At 39.8% G+C, this 20,433-nt stretch overlaps 1 protein-coding gene across 2 annotated transcripts in view; it reads left to right on the top strand.

The window, feature by feature from the left end:
* Nucleotides 1-20,433, top strand: part of Tusp (WD40 superfamily protein Tusp) — a 134,735-nt gene that overhangs the window by 33,782 nt on the left and 80,520 nt on the right. For both annotated transcript variants that reach the window (XM_073962070.1, XM_073962071.1), the window contains one exon: nucleotides 10,559-11,290. In XM_073962070.1, coding sequence (XP_073818171.1) covers nucleotides 11,195-11,290 — 96 coding nt within the window. In that variant the 5' untranslated portion in view covers nucleotides 10,559-11,194. The remainder of the gene's footprint in view (nucleotides 1-10,558; nucleotides 11,291-20,433) is intronic.

Consider the following 20,433-nt stretch of genomic DNA (forward strand, 5'->3'; position numbering starts at 1 on the left):
AGACCTATTGAGACCATATTGGAACCTCATACTACTCTGGTAGAAAGTTTAAGCTATACAAAGTATGGACCTAATCGGTCACTCCCTTCAAGAGTTATCGTGCGCACAAACTTTCCGAACATTTTTGGACTTTTGTGGGGGAGGTACCGGAAGGAGTGGACCGATGTAGCTCATCTTCGAACTTAAACTAAGTTCGGGCAAAATATTACGAAAGCCGAAATATAAACCGAATCGGTTCATCCGTTCGAAAGTTATCGTGCTCTTCAGCCAGCAGGACAGACAGACAGACGGACGGGCATGGCTAGATCGACTCGAAATTGTCTGAAACACATTTCGTGCAAACATACTTGGGGTCTAAAACCATTATTTCGATCAGGCACATTTTCATCGTATCAAAGTGTATATACCCTCCTTAGCCTAAAGGCTGAGGGTATAAAAATTCAAATATTCAATCAAAAATTGATTGACTTTCCGGCGATGAAAAAAATTGTCATATTGACAAAATTCAATAAAATTATTTGATCACAATGTAAAAATACAGGTTGATGAAATAAAACTGTAATATTGAAAATATTTATCGATTTTTATACCCTCAGCATTTGTGCTAACGAGGGTATATACACTTTCATACGGTCAAAATGTGCCTCATTGAAATAATGGTTTTAGACCCCAAGTATGTTTGGGCGAAATGTGTTTCAGACAATTTGGATTTCGATAACTCTCGAACAGATGAACCGATTCAGTTCAAATTTTGGCTTTCGTAATATTTTGTCCAAACTTAGTTTAAGTTAGAAGATGGGCTATATCGGTCCACTCCTTCCGGTACCTCCCCACAAAAGTTCGAAAATGTTTGGAAAATTTGTGCGCACGATAACTCTTGAAGGGAGTAACCGATTTGGTACATACTTTGTCCATCCTAATATATCTACCAGATATAGATCAGGTTCAAATATGGTCTATATTTGTCCACTCCATCCGGCACCTCCCACATAAAATTTCGGATAAGTTCACTTTAAGACCTGATATGGAATCACTTTGATTTTTGTTGAAGCAACTTGCATTCGCAGCCTCAATTGCGATGGTAAAAGTTTTTTCAGGGGCAAGTCCATACTTCTTAAGCAAACAGCCCGAAGGGTGTAAAAACGCCCTATGATACCATATGTAGTGGCTGGAGAACCATTCTTTTTAGTATCTCCTCCGCAAAACGTTTGATCTTTAATCCACATTTTTATCGGTTCAAACATCCAAAATTTTTAAAACCCCCTAAATACATGCATTTTTTGGGAAAAAATTGTTTCAATATACACAGGCTGAGGGTATATCTCTGTCGGCAAAGCCGACTGATACTTTTTTACTTGATTTTTTTTTTGGAAATTTAACCTATCACATGTGCCATGGACGATAGAACGATAGGACCCAAAATTGCCAAAATTGAACAATCATCTGCATAAATTACGATCTCTATGTCGTCTGGAGGCTGTATAATTTCAGAAAGGTTAAGGTTAGACAGTTCCGTAGATATCACCCCACCTTGGCCAACTCCTTGTTTCAATCCAAGGGTCTGCGACTTCTTATTTCTGAATTCCACAAAGGACTGGCGTCCACACATATAGCTGATTACCAGGGACGTACGCAGGGGGGGGGGGGCACGGGGGGCCCCCCCGAAATGGTTTGGTCGAACAAAATTTGTTAAGCTACTGTAACTAGTTATTATATGTTTTTCTCATAAAAATGTTTGTATGTTTGCAGATTTCCAATTAAAACTTTTATTTTCTTAAGTCTCTGAACAAAAAATGTACATCATTAACAAGTTTTGTAAGAAAGTATTTTAAAAATTTGTATTTCTATGGTGTATTTGAGAGAAACTTCCAATGAAATCTGAATTACTTCTTCATGTCATATCTTTCCACTATCAAATGCGAATTCCTTAATGAATATACTCGAAGTTTATTCATATTCGAACTAAATAGAGCTCTCGAGGCTTAAAACTCATCCTGTAAAAACGTAAATAACGAGTTCAGTATTGTGGGAATGGAAGTAAATGGATAAAATGTATGTAGGGTCGGTCCTTCGTGGACTACATCTTGAAAGCCAATTAGATATTTGTTTTACTGTCATCGCCAAAACTTTGTTATTCGATCTTAGACAAATTTGCTGCTAAACAGTATGAGAAAATATTGAAGACAAATGAGTTTTTGTGCGTCGCTTGATTTTTTTCCTTATCATCACCGAAGTATATTTGTAGCTTCAGACTTTAAGGTTACGAGATTATGTATACAAATAGGTCTCATCAAAATAATGATTTTAGACTCCACATATCGAACCTAATATGGACTATCTCGGTCCATTCGCAAAATTAATTCCAAAAGTACATCAAGTTCCAAGAGAATATGTTTGGACAACATCTTCAGGTCCTCATACAAGTCTAACATAACTGCAGTTTAAAGACTGTTCGAGGATCCTTTGGACTTTTTGTAGTCTTGTTTACAGCGATATCCTATTTTCGTGGACAAATTCATGCTTCCTGACAAAACTCTAAATACTACGGTGACCAACTAAAATAGCTTATGGGCGCGGTAACTATCAAGAGGAGTGTATCTCAAAATAAGATCCATTTCTAAAATTAATTAGCTTATTATTAGCGAATAATTAAGTGGGGTTCAATAAGGATCGATTGTTATTTGTCAAAACTATATAGAACTAAGTCCATCAAAGTATTTGTCATCGAGTCCAAAAACTTCTAACCGTATAATTAAGAAAAAAATATAACGCTTTTTTTTAACATTATATTGAAAGTAAAAATAATCCTGGTATCAGACTCTAGAGGCACTACGCTCCTCAAGGAGTTAAACGGAAAAGAATATGATCAGACTCTATCTCTCCCGGTGCAACATTTTTAAGGTAATCTTGTGCAAACAATATGAAGTGAGGATTTTTTGAAAGTACAGACCCAAAGTACGAAAGCCCTAGTTGCGTTTTGTTGAGTCATATCGGGCTTGGATATTATGGTCCCATCTAAACATTGTTAAATATTGACTTTTTAAGCAACTCGGGGCTATATCTGTGAAACCAATGCAAATCTTTTTCTGACCTCTGAAGCAAATTTGTAGATAAAGGTCAGAATAAATATTTGGACAAATAATGAACTGGAAAAACTACATTTATTGCCTTAAATTTTATAATATATCTAAGAACTCCATAATTTGTATAGATTTCGCACCATATCTCAAAAACTGTTAAATTTTTCTTAATGCTTTCATTTGGAAACATATCAAAGACAACGGCAGCCGATATTCTTAAAAATTCGGCTAAGATCATCGAAATAGTAAAAATCTTGCTATAGCAAAGACAACGGCAATTCTTTGTGGTTGTAAAATTCTGCGATAAACTATACCGTGGACATGTATGATTAAAAACTTCAATATACTAAAAACGGGGCGTAAATTTTACATGGCGAGTTTACCGAACCTGGCCCGATATTGTCTATTTTCAATTCTAAATATACTACACGGTGATTTAAATGGAAGGTGCTTACACCTGGGAAGTTTTTGCGGATTCTGAAACTACAATGTTCATAGAGGAGAAAAATCAAAAAACAAAAAAAATCGACGGAGCGTTTTTTAAATAAATCGCGATTCAAGTTGACATTTTTAGGGGTTGTTTAGGTTTTCACAATTTTACTTAGAAACCGCAAGTCCTATCAAAATGACACTGAAGAAAATGTTGTAGCCATGAAAATTTTCTACAAGATTGACCTTTACGGTATTTTCGTAGGTTTTACCATTTTTGAGATATTAAAGTTCAAATTGGGACAATGCACTGACTCTATCGCCCATTTATAAAACAATGTTATGAAGGGAGCGCCTTAACTAAATTTTAATGAAAACCGCTTACACAGGGAAGTTCTTGTGAATTCTGAAACAACAATGTTCATAGATGAGAAAAATCCAAAAACAAGAAAAAATCGCTGTAGGGATTTTTAAAAAAATCGCGGCCAAAATTGACATTTTTAGATGTTTTTTAGGTTTTCACGATTTTGCTTGGAAACCACAAGTCCAATCAAAATAGAGCTAAAGAAAATGTTGTAGCTGTAAAAATTCTCTACAGGATTGACGTTTATGATTTGTTCTCAGGCTGTACCATTTTTGAGACAAATAAGCTCAGTTTACATTTTTAGGTTTTTTTGTTAGGGTTTCGCGATTTTGCTTGAATACGGCAAGTCTTATCGGCGTGGGACCTGAGAAAATCTTATAGCTTTGAAAATTCTCTACAAGACTGGCTTATGTAATTTTTCTGGGTTGTACCATATTTTTAGATATATAAGTTTAAGTTGGGAAATTGCAGTCATGACGTTGTTTTATAAGGAGACGATACAGAATTGAATTGAATTTGAATTGTCCCAATTTTAACTTCTATATCTCAAAAGTTGTAAAACCTACGAAAATATTATTAAGGTCAATCTTGTAGAAAATTTTGATAGCTACAACATTTTTTTATTCCCATTTTGATAGCACTTGCGGCTGCCAAGCAAAATCGCATAAACTTAAACTACCCTTAAAATGTCAACTTGAATCGCGATTTTTTTAAAAAGCGCTCCGGCGATTTTTTTTTGTTTTTTGATTTTTCTCATCTATGAATTTTGTAGTTTCAGAATCCGCAAAAACTTCCCATGTGTAAGCACCTTCCATTTAAATTTGATTCAAGAGCACCGTGACTACTCTGCAAATATTTAAAATTGTATCCTAAATATTTTGAATTCTTTCTATAGAATTTACATACTTTGTACCAGTATTTCATATTAAATTCAAAAAATCGAAACTTTTTGGCTCATTTTAAAGTACATGTAGAATGGAATATGTGCCAAAATTTCCAGTCCATCGGACATAAATTTACCGAGATATTAGCTTTCGAAGGGAAACATTTATTGTGTTTTGTATGTAGCATAGACGCTAAAAACGTCTTTTTTGGCACTTTTGAAAGCGGTGCTTTTTTTGTTAAAATCGAAATTTTGATTTTAACTGTTCAAAATGTATGAAAATTGATTTTTTTAATTCCGTTTCGATAATGGAAAAGATTATTAGGTTCGTAATGACCCAACAAAAATATATGCTGATCGCAAACTGCTTTAGTAAAAACAGTGCTTTATAGGCATTCATTTGTCAGAAAGATTTTTCAAAAAAAAAAAAAAAAAAAAAAAAACATTAGAAGGTAACTCTAGGTTTAATAGATGTCTTATAAAAAATGCATGCAAATGGCCTTTCTGATGCTTATAAGTGGCCATAACCCCTTTAAATAGCTTTACGTAACGCTACACAACATTTAATTTTTTTTATGATTTTTGGTCAAGTTGGGCCCCCCCCGAAATGAAATCCTGCGTACGTCCCTGCTGATTACCCAACTTTTCAAAATCGGCTGGAGAGAAGACTTCTTCTATTTTCTATATGTGGGCATGACATGTAATGTTGCTGTGCATTTTCCAAAATTCATGTTGATGTTGGGTAACTGAAATACTACTCATGGGGAGTAGTAGTGCATCTAGAATCTTTGCAATCTTTGTTAATGGTGACAGGAGGGAGAGCATCCTGTACGATTCGACTCTGCCCACATTCTTACCTGCCTTCTTTAGCTGGACCACACTGTCAATTTTCCAGGCTTTTGGTACAATATGGGTGGTTAAAGATGGTTGAGGACACTTATTAAACTCCGAGGTCATCCAGCTGCATTCATCGTCCCGCTGGGAAATTAGGTCTAACTTGCAGGTAGGAACGATGCATTTTCACGACGTATAACAACAACATGTGGTGTTAGTTGCTGGGTTTGTTGTTGTTGGCGAGACTTCGGAGGTGGCTCGATTCCGACGACATTGTTGGAGACTAGCCGTAAGATGATGTGGCGCAGCAAGCAGCAACAAAACTCCTATGACAGTAGTCCTGGAGGCATCTAAGACCAGAGCAGCTTCGTAAGTGCACCCATTCCCTGCATCCTTTACATCTCTCACCGATGTTGACATTTGGTGGATGCGTATCTGCTAGCCGAAAAAGATCCAAGGGCCGTAGCTCTTCTCTACCCCGGCACGGATCAATGGAGCTAGGAGCAGGCACTGCGAGATATATTGCCGCTCCAATGCTGAACAAATATACGAGTCAGTCCCGTGCATAGAACCGACCGCCACTTCAACGATGCTATTAAAAGTAAATACTCGTAGTGGTCTTAAAGTGAATTAAAGTACAAACATGTTAAGCTTCTGTGAAGGAGTTTTCTTGAGAAACGGACCGCCAATAACCAGCAGGGAACTTGTTTTTATATCCTCAGCCCTTGGTCTAAAGAGGGTGTATATACTTCCATATGACCAAAATGTGCCTCACCGAAATAATGGCTTTAGACGGCAAGTATGTTTGGACCAAATTTGCGTCAGACAATTTGGGGTTGATTTAGCCATGACCGTCCGTCCATCTGTCCGTCAGTCTGGAGCGCACGATATCTCTCGAATGCATCAACCGATTCGGTCCAAATTTTGACCGTAAGTTCATGCTTCTTAAGGAAATAGCCGAAAAGCTGTAAAAACCCCTATGGCACGATGTGCAGTGGCTGGAGCGGACGATAACTCTCATCGGGCCCTTTTTTTGTTTTTTTTCTTTTGAGTTTTTGGGCCAATTTCTCAGGAATCATAGATTTGCCCCGAATTGTACCGTCTTAACTAGGGCCGCATACAAAACATGTTGCCAAAAATTTAAAAACGATCAGAGACGAGTCTTTAAACTGCAGTCTTCCCAAATTTTGTGTGGGAGGTACCCGAAAGAGGGTGACGTAGGGGATGGAAGATACCAAGAACGGTCCTGACCGGTTTTAACATGGCAAAGCCCAGGATTTATCTTGGTCCCTCTTTCATCTCAAGTGGACACTGACCTCCCCGTGGTGTCACCTGGGGAACTGCCTTTAACACCCGTTAAAGTTAGTGAGCTAACATGTGCCGCGCGTTCACCCATAAGAACGTTAAAAACTTGGGTTTGGGCATCGGGTTAGTAACCCTCCCCTAGAAAAAACGAAAGAAAAGGAAAACAAACCCCTCTAAAGTTGACGAACCCCGCAAAAGTTTTAAGGACCATGATCTGCGAATCTGCACCTGGAATGTTCGCACTCTTTATAGAGAAGGTGCAGCCTTCGCATTGGCAGACGTACTAGAAAAGTACAAGCCCGATATTACTGCCATACAGGAAATACGATGGATTGGGAAAGGCGTCACAACAACACCTAAAGGTGACGCACTGTATTATAGCTGCCATGACGTAAAGCATGAGTTTGGTTGCGGAATCGTAGTTAGTTGGAGACTAAAACATCTGGTATCCAGCTTCACCCTAGTGAATGAAAGACTTCCTGCAATTCGAATAAAAGCTAAACTCATTCTCCCACGGAAGAAAAGGACGAACAGACCAAAGATATATTTTACGAGCGCTTAGAAGAAACATATGACCGTTGCCCTGCCCATGACATTAAAGTCATTCTAGGCGATTTTAATGCCAAAATTGGAAAGGAGAATATCTTTGGCCCAACAGTCGCGATATTCAATCTCCACAGTGAAACATCTGACAAAGGTATGAGGCTGATAGACTTTGCAGCTGCAAAAAACATGGTAGTTAGCAGTACCAGATTTAATCATCTCGATATTCATAAGGGCACCTGGCTGTCTCCAGATCAAAGAACAAGTAATCAAATTGATCATGTTGTGATAGATGGAAGACATTCATCCAGCGTGTTGGATATACGATTTTCCGAGGCGCAAACATTGATTCGGACCACTACCTTGTTGCAGCAAAGGTACGTACCCGTCTAAACGTTGCAAATAAAGCACGAACAGACACAACGCGGAAGTTGGACATCGATAGGCTGCAAACACAACAGATAGCCACAGCATATTCCACTCAACTAGCCCAATTGCTCAATGAGAGCACTCCTTGTCCCGATAACATAACAACACAATGGCAAAATATTGCCCACTCCATGCAAACAGCCGCAAAATCCATACTTGGATTCCAGAGACCTCCACAAAGGAATTCATGGTATGACCAGGAGTGTCGTGCTGCTACCAAAGAGAAAAATGCGGCATATAGAGCTACTTTACAATCAGTAGCAACACGTAGCACACGAGAGAGATATCGGGAGAAAAGGAGAGAAGAGAAACGTCTTTTCCACAAGAAAAAGAGAGAAATGGAAAAGCGGGAGTGTGAAAAAATCGAGATGTACAGGAGCCAGAATGAAGTCCGGAAATTCTACCAAAGAGTGAAACATCAAACAGATGGCTTTGGTACAGGCACATCCTCCTGTAGAGACCAGCAAGGTAATGTGGTAACAGATACAGATAGCGTGCTCAGGATATGGAAGGAACATTTCTCCAATCTGCTGGTATCCAATAGTAGCGAAGACGATGATACCACAGATCCAATCCCAGAAGATGATATAGAATGTATACCGCCCGGCCAAGATGAGGTAAAAACAGCAATCAACCGGCTGAAGAATAATAAAGCAGCAGGAGCCGATGGCTTACCAGCCGAGCTGTTTAAAACCGGAGGCGACGCGCTGATAATGTGTATTCATCAGCTAGTTAGCACCATCTGGCAGGAAGAACAAGTACCCTACGATTGGAACCTGAGTATCCTGTGCCCCGTCCACAAGAAGGGAGATAAGACTGTATGCTCTAACTATAGGGGCATAAGTCTACTCCCTATTGCCTACAACATCGTGTCAGGGATATTGTGCGAACGACTAAAGCCTATGGTCAACGAGATAATTGGACCATACCAATGCGGCTTTAGACTTGGCAAGTCCACCATTGACCATATATTTACCCTGCGGCAAATCCTAGAGAAGACCCAAGAGATGCAGATCGACACCTACCACCTTTTTGTCGATTATAAAGCAGCCTTCCACAGCCCGCTGCGTTCAAAGGTATTCCAAGCCATGTCTGAATTTGGTATCCCCGCAAAGCTCATCCAGCTTTGTAAAATGTCTTTAACTGACACGAGGTTCTCAGTTAAAATAGGAAAGAACCTCTCCGAAGAGTTTGGTACCAAAAGAGGTTTCAGACAAGGAGACAGCATTTCGTGTGATCTCTTCAACATCCTGCTGGAAAAGGTTATACGAGAGGCAAACGTCAAAAGAAGTGGCACAATCTACACCAATAGCCACATGTTACTTGCTTATGCTGATGATATAGGCATCATGGGACGATCAGTAAAAGAAGTAACCGATAACTTTATGAAGGTCGAAGTAGAATCTGCTAAAGTGGGTCTGGCGGTAAACGGTGAGAAGACCAAGTTGATGGTGTCGACGCGCAATGCGTCCATTGAGCTCGGACCGACTGTGGAAGTTGGTTCCTATAATATTGAGGTAGTAAAAAACTTCGTCTACCTCGGCACCTCCGTAAACACAACAAACGACATCAGTTGTGAAATAAAAAGAAGAATTGTATTGGCCAACAGATGCTACTTTGGTTTAAGTAAGCAATTTAAAAACAAAGCCACATCTCGTCAAACAAAAATAACGCTCTACAAAACACTGATACTACCCGTGCTGATGTATGGCTACGGAGCCTGGGTACTTGCGCAAGCAGACATGGCTGTGCTTGGTGTGTTTGAGAGAAAAAATTCTTCGAAAGATCTACGGACCAATCTGCGTTGACGGTGAATATCGACGTCGCATGAACCACGAGCTATATCAGCTATACAAAGACATGAATATAGTTAAACGTATCGAGATGCAACGATTGCGTTGGCTAGGCCATATCATGAGAATGAGCGATGATGAACCCGCTAAAAAGGTATATAAATACGGACCGCTTGGCGGTGCACGCAGAATTGGCAGGCCTAGGAATAGATGGCGCAAACAAGTGGATGATGAGATGAAAAGGCGCGATATTCCAGAGTGCGAAGCAACAAATAGAGAGGAATGGAGATCTCTTCTTAGTTCGGCCTATGGAACAAATGTTCTGTAATGGGCCAGCTAAGTAAGTAAGTAAGAATGGTACCTCTCGATTTTCGTAATTCTGAAGGTGGTGACGTCAATATCCCACCGAAATGACTGAAATTTATTATTTAGTCTTCCATGGGGATATGAAATATTCCAGAAAAGAATTATCAGTGTAGGTCTACGTCTTCCTATATCACCCACAGAAACGTACCTCTTGTTTTTCGGTTGTTTTAGGTTTTAGCCACATTTTCTACCGAAATATCGGAAATTTGGTATTTTTGATATAGCCCCCATGGAACTGTACCTCCCGAATTTCGGTATTTTAAAGGTTAGCCACATTTTTTACCGAACTTGTTGAAATTTGTTATATAGTCTTCATCATAAACGGAAGGAAAAGAATTGGTCCATTTTACTTCAATACAACTGGTGGTGGAAGGTATAACGAGTTCGGCCTGGCTGAACTTAACGCCGTTCTTACTTGTTTTTTTTTTTTATTTTCTTTTCGTCTTTACACATTTTCTAATGATTTCCTTTAACATTTGTTTGTCATGTTTCCTTTCCATTTCTCATTCTTCCTCTCTAATTCTCTTTGCAGGAACCACCAATGCTGCCTCCAGTTAACAGATTTTAGTTGCCAATGAAGAAGTTTCATGCGACTGCTGTGAAAGACACGATAATGATGTTCATGATGATGATGACGATATTCATGCTGACGACGATGATGATGATGATGACAACAGCAGCATCTGTTATTTATAGCAAACGGAAATAATTGCAAAAGTAGTTAGTTTAGCATTAACAACAACAACAACAAATTTAGTAGGAACATAGAATAGAGAATATTGCTAAAATTTCAAAGAAATACATAGAACGAAAAACCGCCCAACTATTCACAAAAGAAGAAGAAAAAACACGACAACCAATTGCATCAGGAAGAACTCACACACACACACACACAACTAAAGTCATTTAGAAAATACATAGCGAGGAACAACAGCAGCAGCAACAACTATTAAAAATCAATCAACCAAAACCCAGAAAAAGGCAAACAAAATCAAATTTACTCGCTTTGCGATAGAAGAGGAACATCATCACACCCGCATACAACAGAAGCAACAGAGCAAATTGAGCCAACAAGCCAGCAAGTCATCAAGGGTCCTTCAAAATACACAAACACACACTCCGAAATATACGAGTATAGTCTAGTATTAACCAGTGAAACTATTAAAGAATGCATCTCCATTTTGAGCGCAACACAAACACAAAATGCGACTGCACAATATTATCGCTATCCTGGATGGGAAAAGTTCCCGATGACATACCAGAGGTAAGTTTTTGATTAAAAACTTTTTTTTGGTTAACAATATTTGAGATGCAGAGAGAGGAATTGCAATTTTTCGTTCTTCATGTTTTTTGGAAAATTTTTAATTACAATTTTGGTAATGGAAAAATGTTTTGGGTTGGAAACTCAAAACTAAATGATTAGTTTCGGTGAGGTGTGCAAGGTTATTTTACAAATTGATTTTCTATTGGAAATTAATCACCAATATTGGCCATGTTCTGTTGGGAAGCTACACAAATTTCAGTGGATAAATTTGTATCAAATTTCACAGATCTAATAGAAATATAAAATGGTATGCATGATATCCCTTGACCTGGGCAACCAATTTGGTCCAAACTTTGAATCTCCTAATAGTTTGTCCAAATTTAGTTTAGCTTCTAAAATGGCCCCATATCGGTAGCTTTTTAGGGATCCTCCCCCACAAAAGTTCAACATTTGTGTCTAGGTGTAGTTTAGGGTCTGTTCGAAGATCCTTTGAAAATGTATACCGATGCTTTTCGTTGTGGTCCTGTTTACAGCAATATTATGTTTTCCGTGGACAAGTCCATGCTTCCTGGCATACTTGTCAAAAAGTTATACAGTTATACGATGACCCACTGAAATGACTAGTGGGCTCGATATCTATCAAAAAGATATGACTCCCAAAATAAGATCCACTTCCATAATGGACCGACCGACATAGGTAGGTGCCTTCTCCGCAACACTTTGGAACTTCAATCCAAATCCACATTTTTGTCGGCAAGTTCTAATGTCCAAAAAGAGCCAAACAAATTCTGAACAAAAACCCTAAATACATTCGATCTATCCGTAGATGAAAGTTTCAATTCACATAGGCTGAGGGTATATATCTGTCGACAAAGCCGACTGGATCTTTTTTAATTGTTTTCCTGTTATAACCTCAGCATTTATTTTATCGAAATAATAGTATGTTTGGACGAAATCCGTTTCAGACAATTTGAAGTTGATTTAGTCATGTCCGTCTGTTTGTTGTTGTTGTAACAGTGTTTTATTATTATGTTTGTATGTTCGTCCTCCTGTTCAATCTGGCTCTGGGTCTATCTCCAGTTCCAGGAAGGTGGCTACTTCGATGGGATGTAATCACAGATCCACTGGAGTCAGATGAGTAGGCTTGGCGGGGAAGTTGAATAGGTGCTTAGTATCGTTCGGGCCCATGCCGCATACTGGGCAGATGTCTTGCACGGTGCGATCGATTCCCGCCCAATAGGAATTTAGGCGACTGCAATATCCCGGGCGTAATTGAGCCAAAACTACTCTGGTTTGTCGTGGCAGCTGACGCTCTTCAGCTGCGATAGATGGGGGATGTACTCCGATGACTGCATTCACACAATAATTGCTTATGGTCTTAGCAACTGTGTCCGTGTGAATGCTGTTCAAACCTGCCTGATATGCCAGTCGATCTAGAGGTTCTCTCCTATACTGTTGGACCGCCGTTTCTAGAGCATGAATATCCTTCTTGATATGCCTGGGTGTATTGGTGGCCAGCAGATGGTGATTAGGATGGATCTCACGGTAACACCCGAGCAAGTACTGCAACAATAGCGTCTCATTATGTTGTCGTACTGGAAGAATCTTTGCCTCCTCATGTAGATGGTCCACTATAGATTTGAGGAGGCACCCTGTTGCTGTTCTCAGGGCGGCGTTCTGACAAATTTGAATCTTATCCCACTGTGTGTCACATAAATTCGGGGACCAAACTGGCGTCGCATAGCTTACCACAGACCGACCTATCACTTTATACGTGGTCAACAAGGTTTCTTTATCTGCACCCCAACTGCTGCCGGCTAGGGACTTGTGGACCTTGTTCCTACATTTCAGTTTATCGCAGATAGCTGTGGCATGCGAGGACGACGTAAAAGTGGTGTCGAATGTCACCCCAAGAATTTTGGGACAGTTTGTGGTCGGAATTCTGCTACCATCGATCCTGATATTTAACTCTCTTCTATACTGCGCCGTCCATGAGGTGAACAGAGTGGCCGTCGATTTAGTGGCGGATATCCGCATATTCCTCGCTTGGAAAAGGTCGTAAGATCGCTTAAATAGGAGTTCAGTCTCTCACAGATGTCATCAGGGTAGGTACCTGACGCCAGGATTGTACAATCATCCGAATACGTTACTATCTCAATGCCGTCTGGAGGGGTCGGAATACAGGAAAGGTAGAGGTTAAACAGTTCCGTAGATATCACCCCTCCTTGGTGAACTCCCTGTTTCACTCTACAGGGCTTGAATTTTTGTTCCTGAATTCCACATACGACTGGCGACCACACATATAGTTGATTATCCAACGTTTCAGACTTGGCCGGAGGGTTGTCTGCTCGATGTCCTCAAACAGCGTGGAGTGCCTGACTGTATCAAAGGCTTTTGATAAGTCGAACGCCACCATCACTCTTCTATCACATGGCCGCTCCTGGTTGAGTCCTCGGCAAATATATGTGGAGATGGCGTGCAGCGCTGTTGTCGTGCTGTGCTGCTTACGGAATCCATGCTGATGATCGGCAACTTGATAGCTATTTCTAATGCTGGGGAGGACTAAAGCCTCAAGGGTCTTCGCTACAGGTGACAAAAGCGAAATCGGCCTGTACGATTGACCTTTGCTGGCATCCTTGCCTGTCTTCAGTAGCGGGACCACCCTTCGGGAACAATAAGGGTGCTAGCGACAGGTTGAGAACTTTAGTGAGATACTCCACTCCCGGCTCATCCAGCTGTTTCAACATTACCATGGAAATTCCGTCAGGGCCCAACGCTTTGGTTGATTTAGCGTTCCTGATGTCATTCGCAACATCATCTACTGTGAACTGTGGTGGTTCATCCTCGGCAGGAAGAGATCTTCGCACTGTCACTCTCGGGGTACTGAATTAAATAACTTGCACACCTCTTCGGGTATGTCAACGTAACGTCGCCAAACGTGACTGAGGTCCTGTCATCCCTCCTTCCGGGGTTTGAGAGTGACTTCACCGCTGCCCACAATATGCTTATACCGACTGTCTGTTTGTCTGTCTGGCTGGCTGGAGCGCATGACAACTCTCGAACGGATCATTCGCTCCAAAATTTGGCCTTCGTAATATTTTGTCCAAACTTAGTTTAAGATCCAATATGGGTTATATTGGTTCACTCCTTCCGGTTCCTCCCCCACAAAAGTTCGAAAAAGTTCGGAAAATTTGTGCGCACGATAACTCTTGAAGGGACTAACCATCGTGAAATTTCTACCAGACTTAGATGATGTTCCAATATGGATTCAATCGGTCCACTCCTTCTGGTACCTCCCACACAAAATTTCGGAAAAGTTCAGTTTAGGAGCTGCTCTCGAATCGCTTTGATTTTTGGTGTAGCAACTTGTATTCACTGCCCCCATACGACGGTACAAGTTTCATCAGGGGCAAGTCCATACTTCTTGAGATAATAGCCTGAAAGGGGCAAAAAACCCCTATGACACCGTGTGTAGTGGTCGGAGCGCAAGATAATTCACGAACGGATCTGCCGATCCGGTCCCAAATTTGGCCTTCATAATATTTTGTCCAATCTTAGTTTAAGTTCGAAGATAAGCCATATCGCTCCACTCCTTCAGGTACCTCCACCTCGGAAAAATTTTTCGCACGATAACTCTTGAAGGGAATGACCGATTTGGTCCATACTTTACACATCCTAATATATCTACCAGATATAGATCAGGTTCCAATATGGACTATATTTGACCACTCCTTGAGGTTAGAATATGAACTATATATGTCAGCTCCTTCGGATTCCTTCCACACCAAATTTCGGAAAAGTGCAGTTTAGGACCTCCTCTTGAATCGTTTTAATTTTTCTTGCAACAGGTTGCACTCAAGGCCCCTATTAGGCCCCTATTAGTGGCAAGTCCATACTTCTTAAGAAAATGACCAGAAAACTGTAAAAAAAAAACCCTACGGCCAACATGTATAGTACATGCTGGTGCGCACGACAACTCCCAAACAGAATACTGCGTTAGTCCACACTTTACACTTTGCATATCGTAATATTTCTTGGAATATTAAATTAAATTCGAAGATGGTGTTTATAGGTCCACTCCTACCGGTACCTCTCCCACAAAAGTTCGAAAATATTCACTAAAATAGTAAGCGCAATATCCCATAAACGGTGTAGCCGATTTGGTCCAAAACTTTGGATCTCGAAATATTTGGTTCAAACTTAGTTTATGTTCAAAAGTGGTCCTATCGGCGCAAACCTTAGCGTACCACCCACAGAAATGATCAATATTTTCGTTTAAGTGCGGTTAAGGGTCTGTTCGAGAATTCGACAGTACTGTTTTCAGCGATGTCATGTTTTTCGTGGGCAAGCCCATGTTTCCTGTAAAGGAATTCTGTAACTCACTTTTCGAGTTACCGACAAAAATCGGTAAAATTAATATGGTTTTAATTTCGGTAATTAGCGAACATATTTGGTGAGTTAACAACCAAAATAAAGCTGTAGCTAAGTTCTACCGATATCAACAGTGTTGTAAATTTTTGTTGATAATTTTCATTCATACTTTTGCGTTTTAATTCTACCGATTTTTGTCGGTAACTCAAAAAATGAGTTACAGAATTCCACTACAGATCTAATGGTCTTATGGAGGAATGGCTCCCAAAATATGTCGATCCGTTCTTTTAGGTACCTCCCCCGCACTACTTTTGAGATTTTATCATAATGCATATCTTTGTTGGCAAGTGCATACGCCCAATATGAAGACCCCCTAAATACATACTTTTTTTTGGAAAAATGTGTTTCAAATCACACACGCTGAGGGTATACCTCTGTGGACAAAGTCAACTGATTCATTATACCCTTAGCCTTCAGGCTAGAAAGGGTATATACACTTTGATAAGACCAAAAATGTGCCTCATCGAAATAACGGGTTTAGACCCCAAGTTTGTTTGGACGAAATTCGTTTCAGACAATTTGGAGTCGATTTGGTCACGTTCGTCCGTCTGTCTGTCTGGCTGGTACGCACGATAACTCTCGAACGAATTAACCGATTCGAACCAAATTTTGGCTATGTTCATATTTTGTCCAAACTTAGTTTAACTGCGAACATGTATAGTACATGGGCCAAATCCGACCACTCCTTCTGGTACCTCCCCCACAAAAGTTCAAAATTTTCCTGTAAAATTGTGTGAACGACAACACTCGAAGGGAGCAATTGATTTAGTCCAAACTTCGCACATCGAATTATTCCTTGCAGATATATATAGGGTTCGAATATGGACTATATCAGTCCACTCCTCCCACACAAAATTCGGATAAAGTGAAGTTTAAGAGCACCTCTCGGATCGTTCTGAAATTTTCTTCAGTATGTTATCCTTGACTACGACTACGACGGTATAATTTTTTTCTTGTGCAAGTCTATACTTCTTGAGATATTGGCCTAAAAGCTCCGAGAAACCCTGACGGCACCAACTAAAATGGCTAAACCGTAAGATAATTCTCGCAGGGACTTTCTGATTATTTTTTTGTACATCGTATTATTTTATTTAGTCATGTATCAGGTTGGAATATGGACTATATCGGTCCACACCTTCGGATACCTCCCACACAAGATTCTGAAAAAGTGAAGTTTGAGAGCTCCTCTCGCATAGTTTTGATTCTTTTTTCAGTAGGTTGTCCTGGCGGCCGCATTTACAACGGCACAAACTTTTCCGGAGTAAGTCAATACTACCTGAAATAATTTTCCAATAGCTCCAAAACCCTGCCCACACATACTTAAATGGATATTGTGCAAGATAACTCTAAAACTTTTTCAAAAATTTGTTCCAAACATAGTTTAACGTATTTTAATATTTCGAGTATTTTATGAAAAAGCTTGGTTACTAAAAAAGTTTCGTATATGTCAATGATTTGCTATAGCCCCACATTACGATACGTACAGATTTTAAAACCAACTCGTGATACAAAATCAATATACATATTTTACATACGGCGCAATTACTGTGTTTGGTTTGGCTTATTTGTTTTGTTTTTTTTTTTGTCAGTGGCTGAGGATATTTCTCCGTCAGCACAACTGACTGATACTTTCTTATTTGTTTTTAATTGTGTTCCAGTTTTTTTATAATTTTACTTCCTCTCAAGAGTCGTAAGCAGAGCTCCGAATACTCGCTCTAATTCGCTCGAATACCACTGGCGAGTGAAACTCTTCCTGAATTTGAGTAAGTTGAGGGGGGCAAATTGCCCCCTTCCCCAACCCGAACAAAAACTTACCGCACACTCAAATAAACATGCCCCACCCCCACCAAAAAAATTTCACCAACAAAAATATATAGAGTGTAAAAATCAAGCCAATGCGCCGGTTACAGCTTTGTGCTGCTGCGAAGAGTGATTTAAGAAACCACGAGCGTAACATTTTCCCCCCTTTCCCCTCTGGAGGGAGTATACGGTAGGAATTGTTTTATGCTTTTAATACAAAATAACATGAACAAAGGTCGCGATTATCTTATGATGCAAAAATAGGCTTGGGGAAACAAAAACATTCTCCAAAACAAAATAAAATCCAACCAATTTAGCGGATTTTTGTCTGAAAATTTGTAAACATTTTAATATAGATCTTTTAGCGTTCTGCCTGGAAGGCACGTACCGCCAACGAAAGACAAATTTGGAAGAAGATTTCTTCATCTTGCCACTGATGCCAATTATGTTAATGTACGTGGTCAGATAACAGAGTTATACCCTAGAAACCCTATTCTAGGGCAGCTTTAGTCAGCGACCCACCATTTATAGTCTGGCACTAGATGGCAGCTGATTTTAATACTGAATAATCTTAAACCCATGACCTACTTTGGAAAATTATTCCAGAGGTGGGCACCGGTGGGCATCATAACTAAAACCTTATGTCAAATTTAAGTATATGATCGAATTGGCATTACAAAATACACTAAGAAAATATGCAGTTAACTAGAATTCTACAACACGATAAAACGCCATTTTTTAATGAAAATGAAGCTATTACCTCCTCCTTCGAAATCCACTATAATATGTTGCCATACGTATTAGTTTCGCAATATTTTAAATATATTTACTTGCACTTAAAATTTAGGTTGTACTCACAACAAAAAATATTAGTCAAATGTTCCGACTTTTGAAGCTATTCTTAAGAAGATCGCGTTCGAACGAAACAAAAACTAATATATTTTTAAAAAGGTCCATGTCATAGCTGTCAGAGTTGCCAGATGTTGTACCAAAATTTTGACATTAATTTTTTTTATTTTTGGCCAATGGGTGGATCCACCGTGCATCCCCCCAAATTTTCACTTGCGAGTAAATCGGAACTCTGGTCTGGTTGGGGATATGAGTTCTTTCTGCACAAAGTAATGTTCGCTCGGGAGCTACCGCGGTGCAGTGGTAAGCACATTCGCCTTTCACTCAAAAGATTTGCTGATCAAATCCTGACCAGAAAGCCAAAATTTTCGTCGGTATGTCGGCTAACATTTCCTGCGTGTCTCAACCATGGAAAACTTCTCTACAAGTGGTGTCTTTGGACACGCCGTTCGGACTCGACGATAAGAAGTAGGTCCCATATCATTGAGCCAATATGAATCGGCGTGTACTCAGTGATACGACAGAATTCTTCCTTGTCCATTTCCGGGATGTTGTGGGAACATATGTGTGTATGTATACGAATGTCTTCGGACTATCTCGATTATTCTTGGCATTTCATTTCACTGAAGATTGATGGACCAAGTAAGATAAGTCATGGACATCGCCAAGATAAAGACAATCAGAGTCAATCAGCTCTGTTGACCAGATTCACCTTCATTAACGACACCAGATACCGCAGATGACAATTTTGTAAGCCAAGGTCGAACCTCAATAATATGGAGGGTATAAATAAGTTTGTCATTCCGAAGACCCTATTAAGTATATATATATTCCTGATCAGGGTAAAATTCTAAGCCGATATAACCATGTCCGTCCTTCCTTACGTCTGTTGAAATCAATATACAGCTAGCAATTATTAAGATAGAGCTTTGTAATTTAGTATAGCAGTTTATATTTCTCCTAGGATGTTTGGTATTGCAAATAGGCTATATCAGGCCACGTTTTGATATGGCCCCCATAGAATGGTACCACCCGATTTTTGGTATTTTCTAGGTTTTGGCGTCATTATCACACTGAAATGGCTAACATTTGGTACTTAGTCTTCTTTGGGGGTATTAAACTTTCTCCCAGAATTTTGTCGGTATAGATCCACGCCTTCATATAGCCCCCATAGAACGGTAGCTCCCAATTTTCCGTATTTTGAAGTTTGTGGCTAGAAAAATCCACAGAAATGGCTTAAATTTGGTACTTAATCTTCTTCTTGGTACTTAGTCTTCGTTGGGGGTATAAAACTTTCCATATGAAATTTGCCGGTATAGATCCACGGCTTAGTATAGCCCCCCTAGAACGGTACCTCCCTACTTCAGGTATTTTGAAGGTTGTGGCCTCAATATTCCACCGAAATAACTGAAATTTGGTATTTGGTCTTCATTTAGAGTATTACACGTTCCATATGAAATTTGTCGGTATAGGTCCACGCCTTCATATAGTCCCCATAGAACGGAACCTCCCGATTTTCGGTATTTTGAACGTTGTGGCTTCAATATTCCACCGAAATGGCTAAAATTTGGTATTTAGTCTTCGTTGATGGTATAAAACTTTCCCTCAGAAATTTGTACGTACAGGCCCACGCCTTCATATAGCCCCCATGGAACGGTACCTCCCGATTCTCGGTATTTTTATGGTGTGGCCACAACAACCCACCGAAATGGATGAAATTTAGTATTTATTCTACGTTGGGGGGTAAAAACATTTCCGACTGAAATTCGTCGGTATAAGTCCATGTTTCGATATAGCCCCCATAGAACGGTACCTCCTGATTTTCGGTATTTTGAAGGTTGTGGCCTCAGTATTCCACCGAACCGTACGAATTTTGGTATTTAGTCTTCATTTGGCTTATAAAGTTTTCCATTTGAAATATGTCGGTATAGGTCCACGCCTTTATATAGCCCCCATAGAACGGTACCTCCCGATTTTCGGAATTATGAATTTTTTGGCCTCTATATTCCACCGAAATGGCTGAAATTTGGTATTTGCTTTTCGTTTGGTGTACAAAACTGCTG

Source organism: Musca autumnalis, unplaced genomic scaffold, assembly GCF_047663935.1.
Source record: "Musca autumnalis isolate F117 unplaced genomic scaffold, ASM4766393v1 scaffold_1, whole genome shotgun sequence".
Classification (NCBI taxonomy): domain Eukaryota; kingdom Metazoa; phylum Arthropoda; class Insecta; order Diptera; family Muscidae; genus Musca; species Musca autumnalis.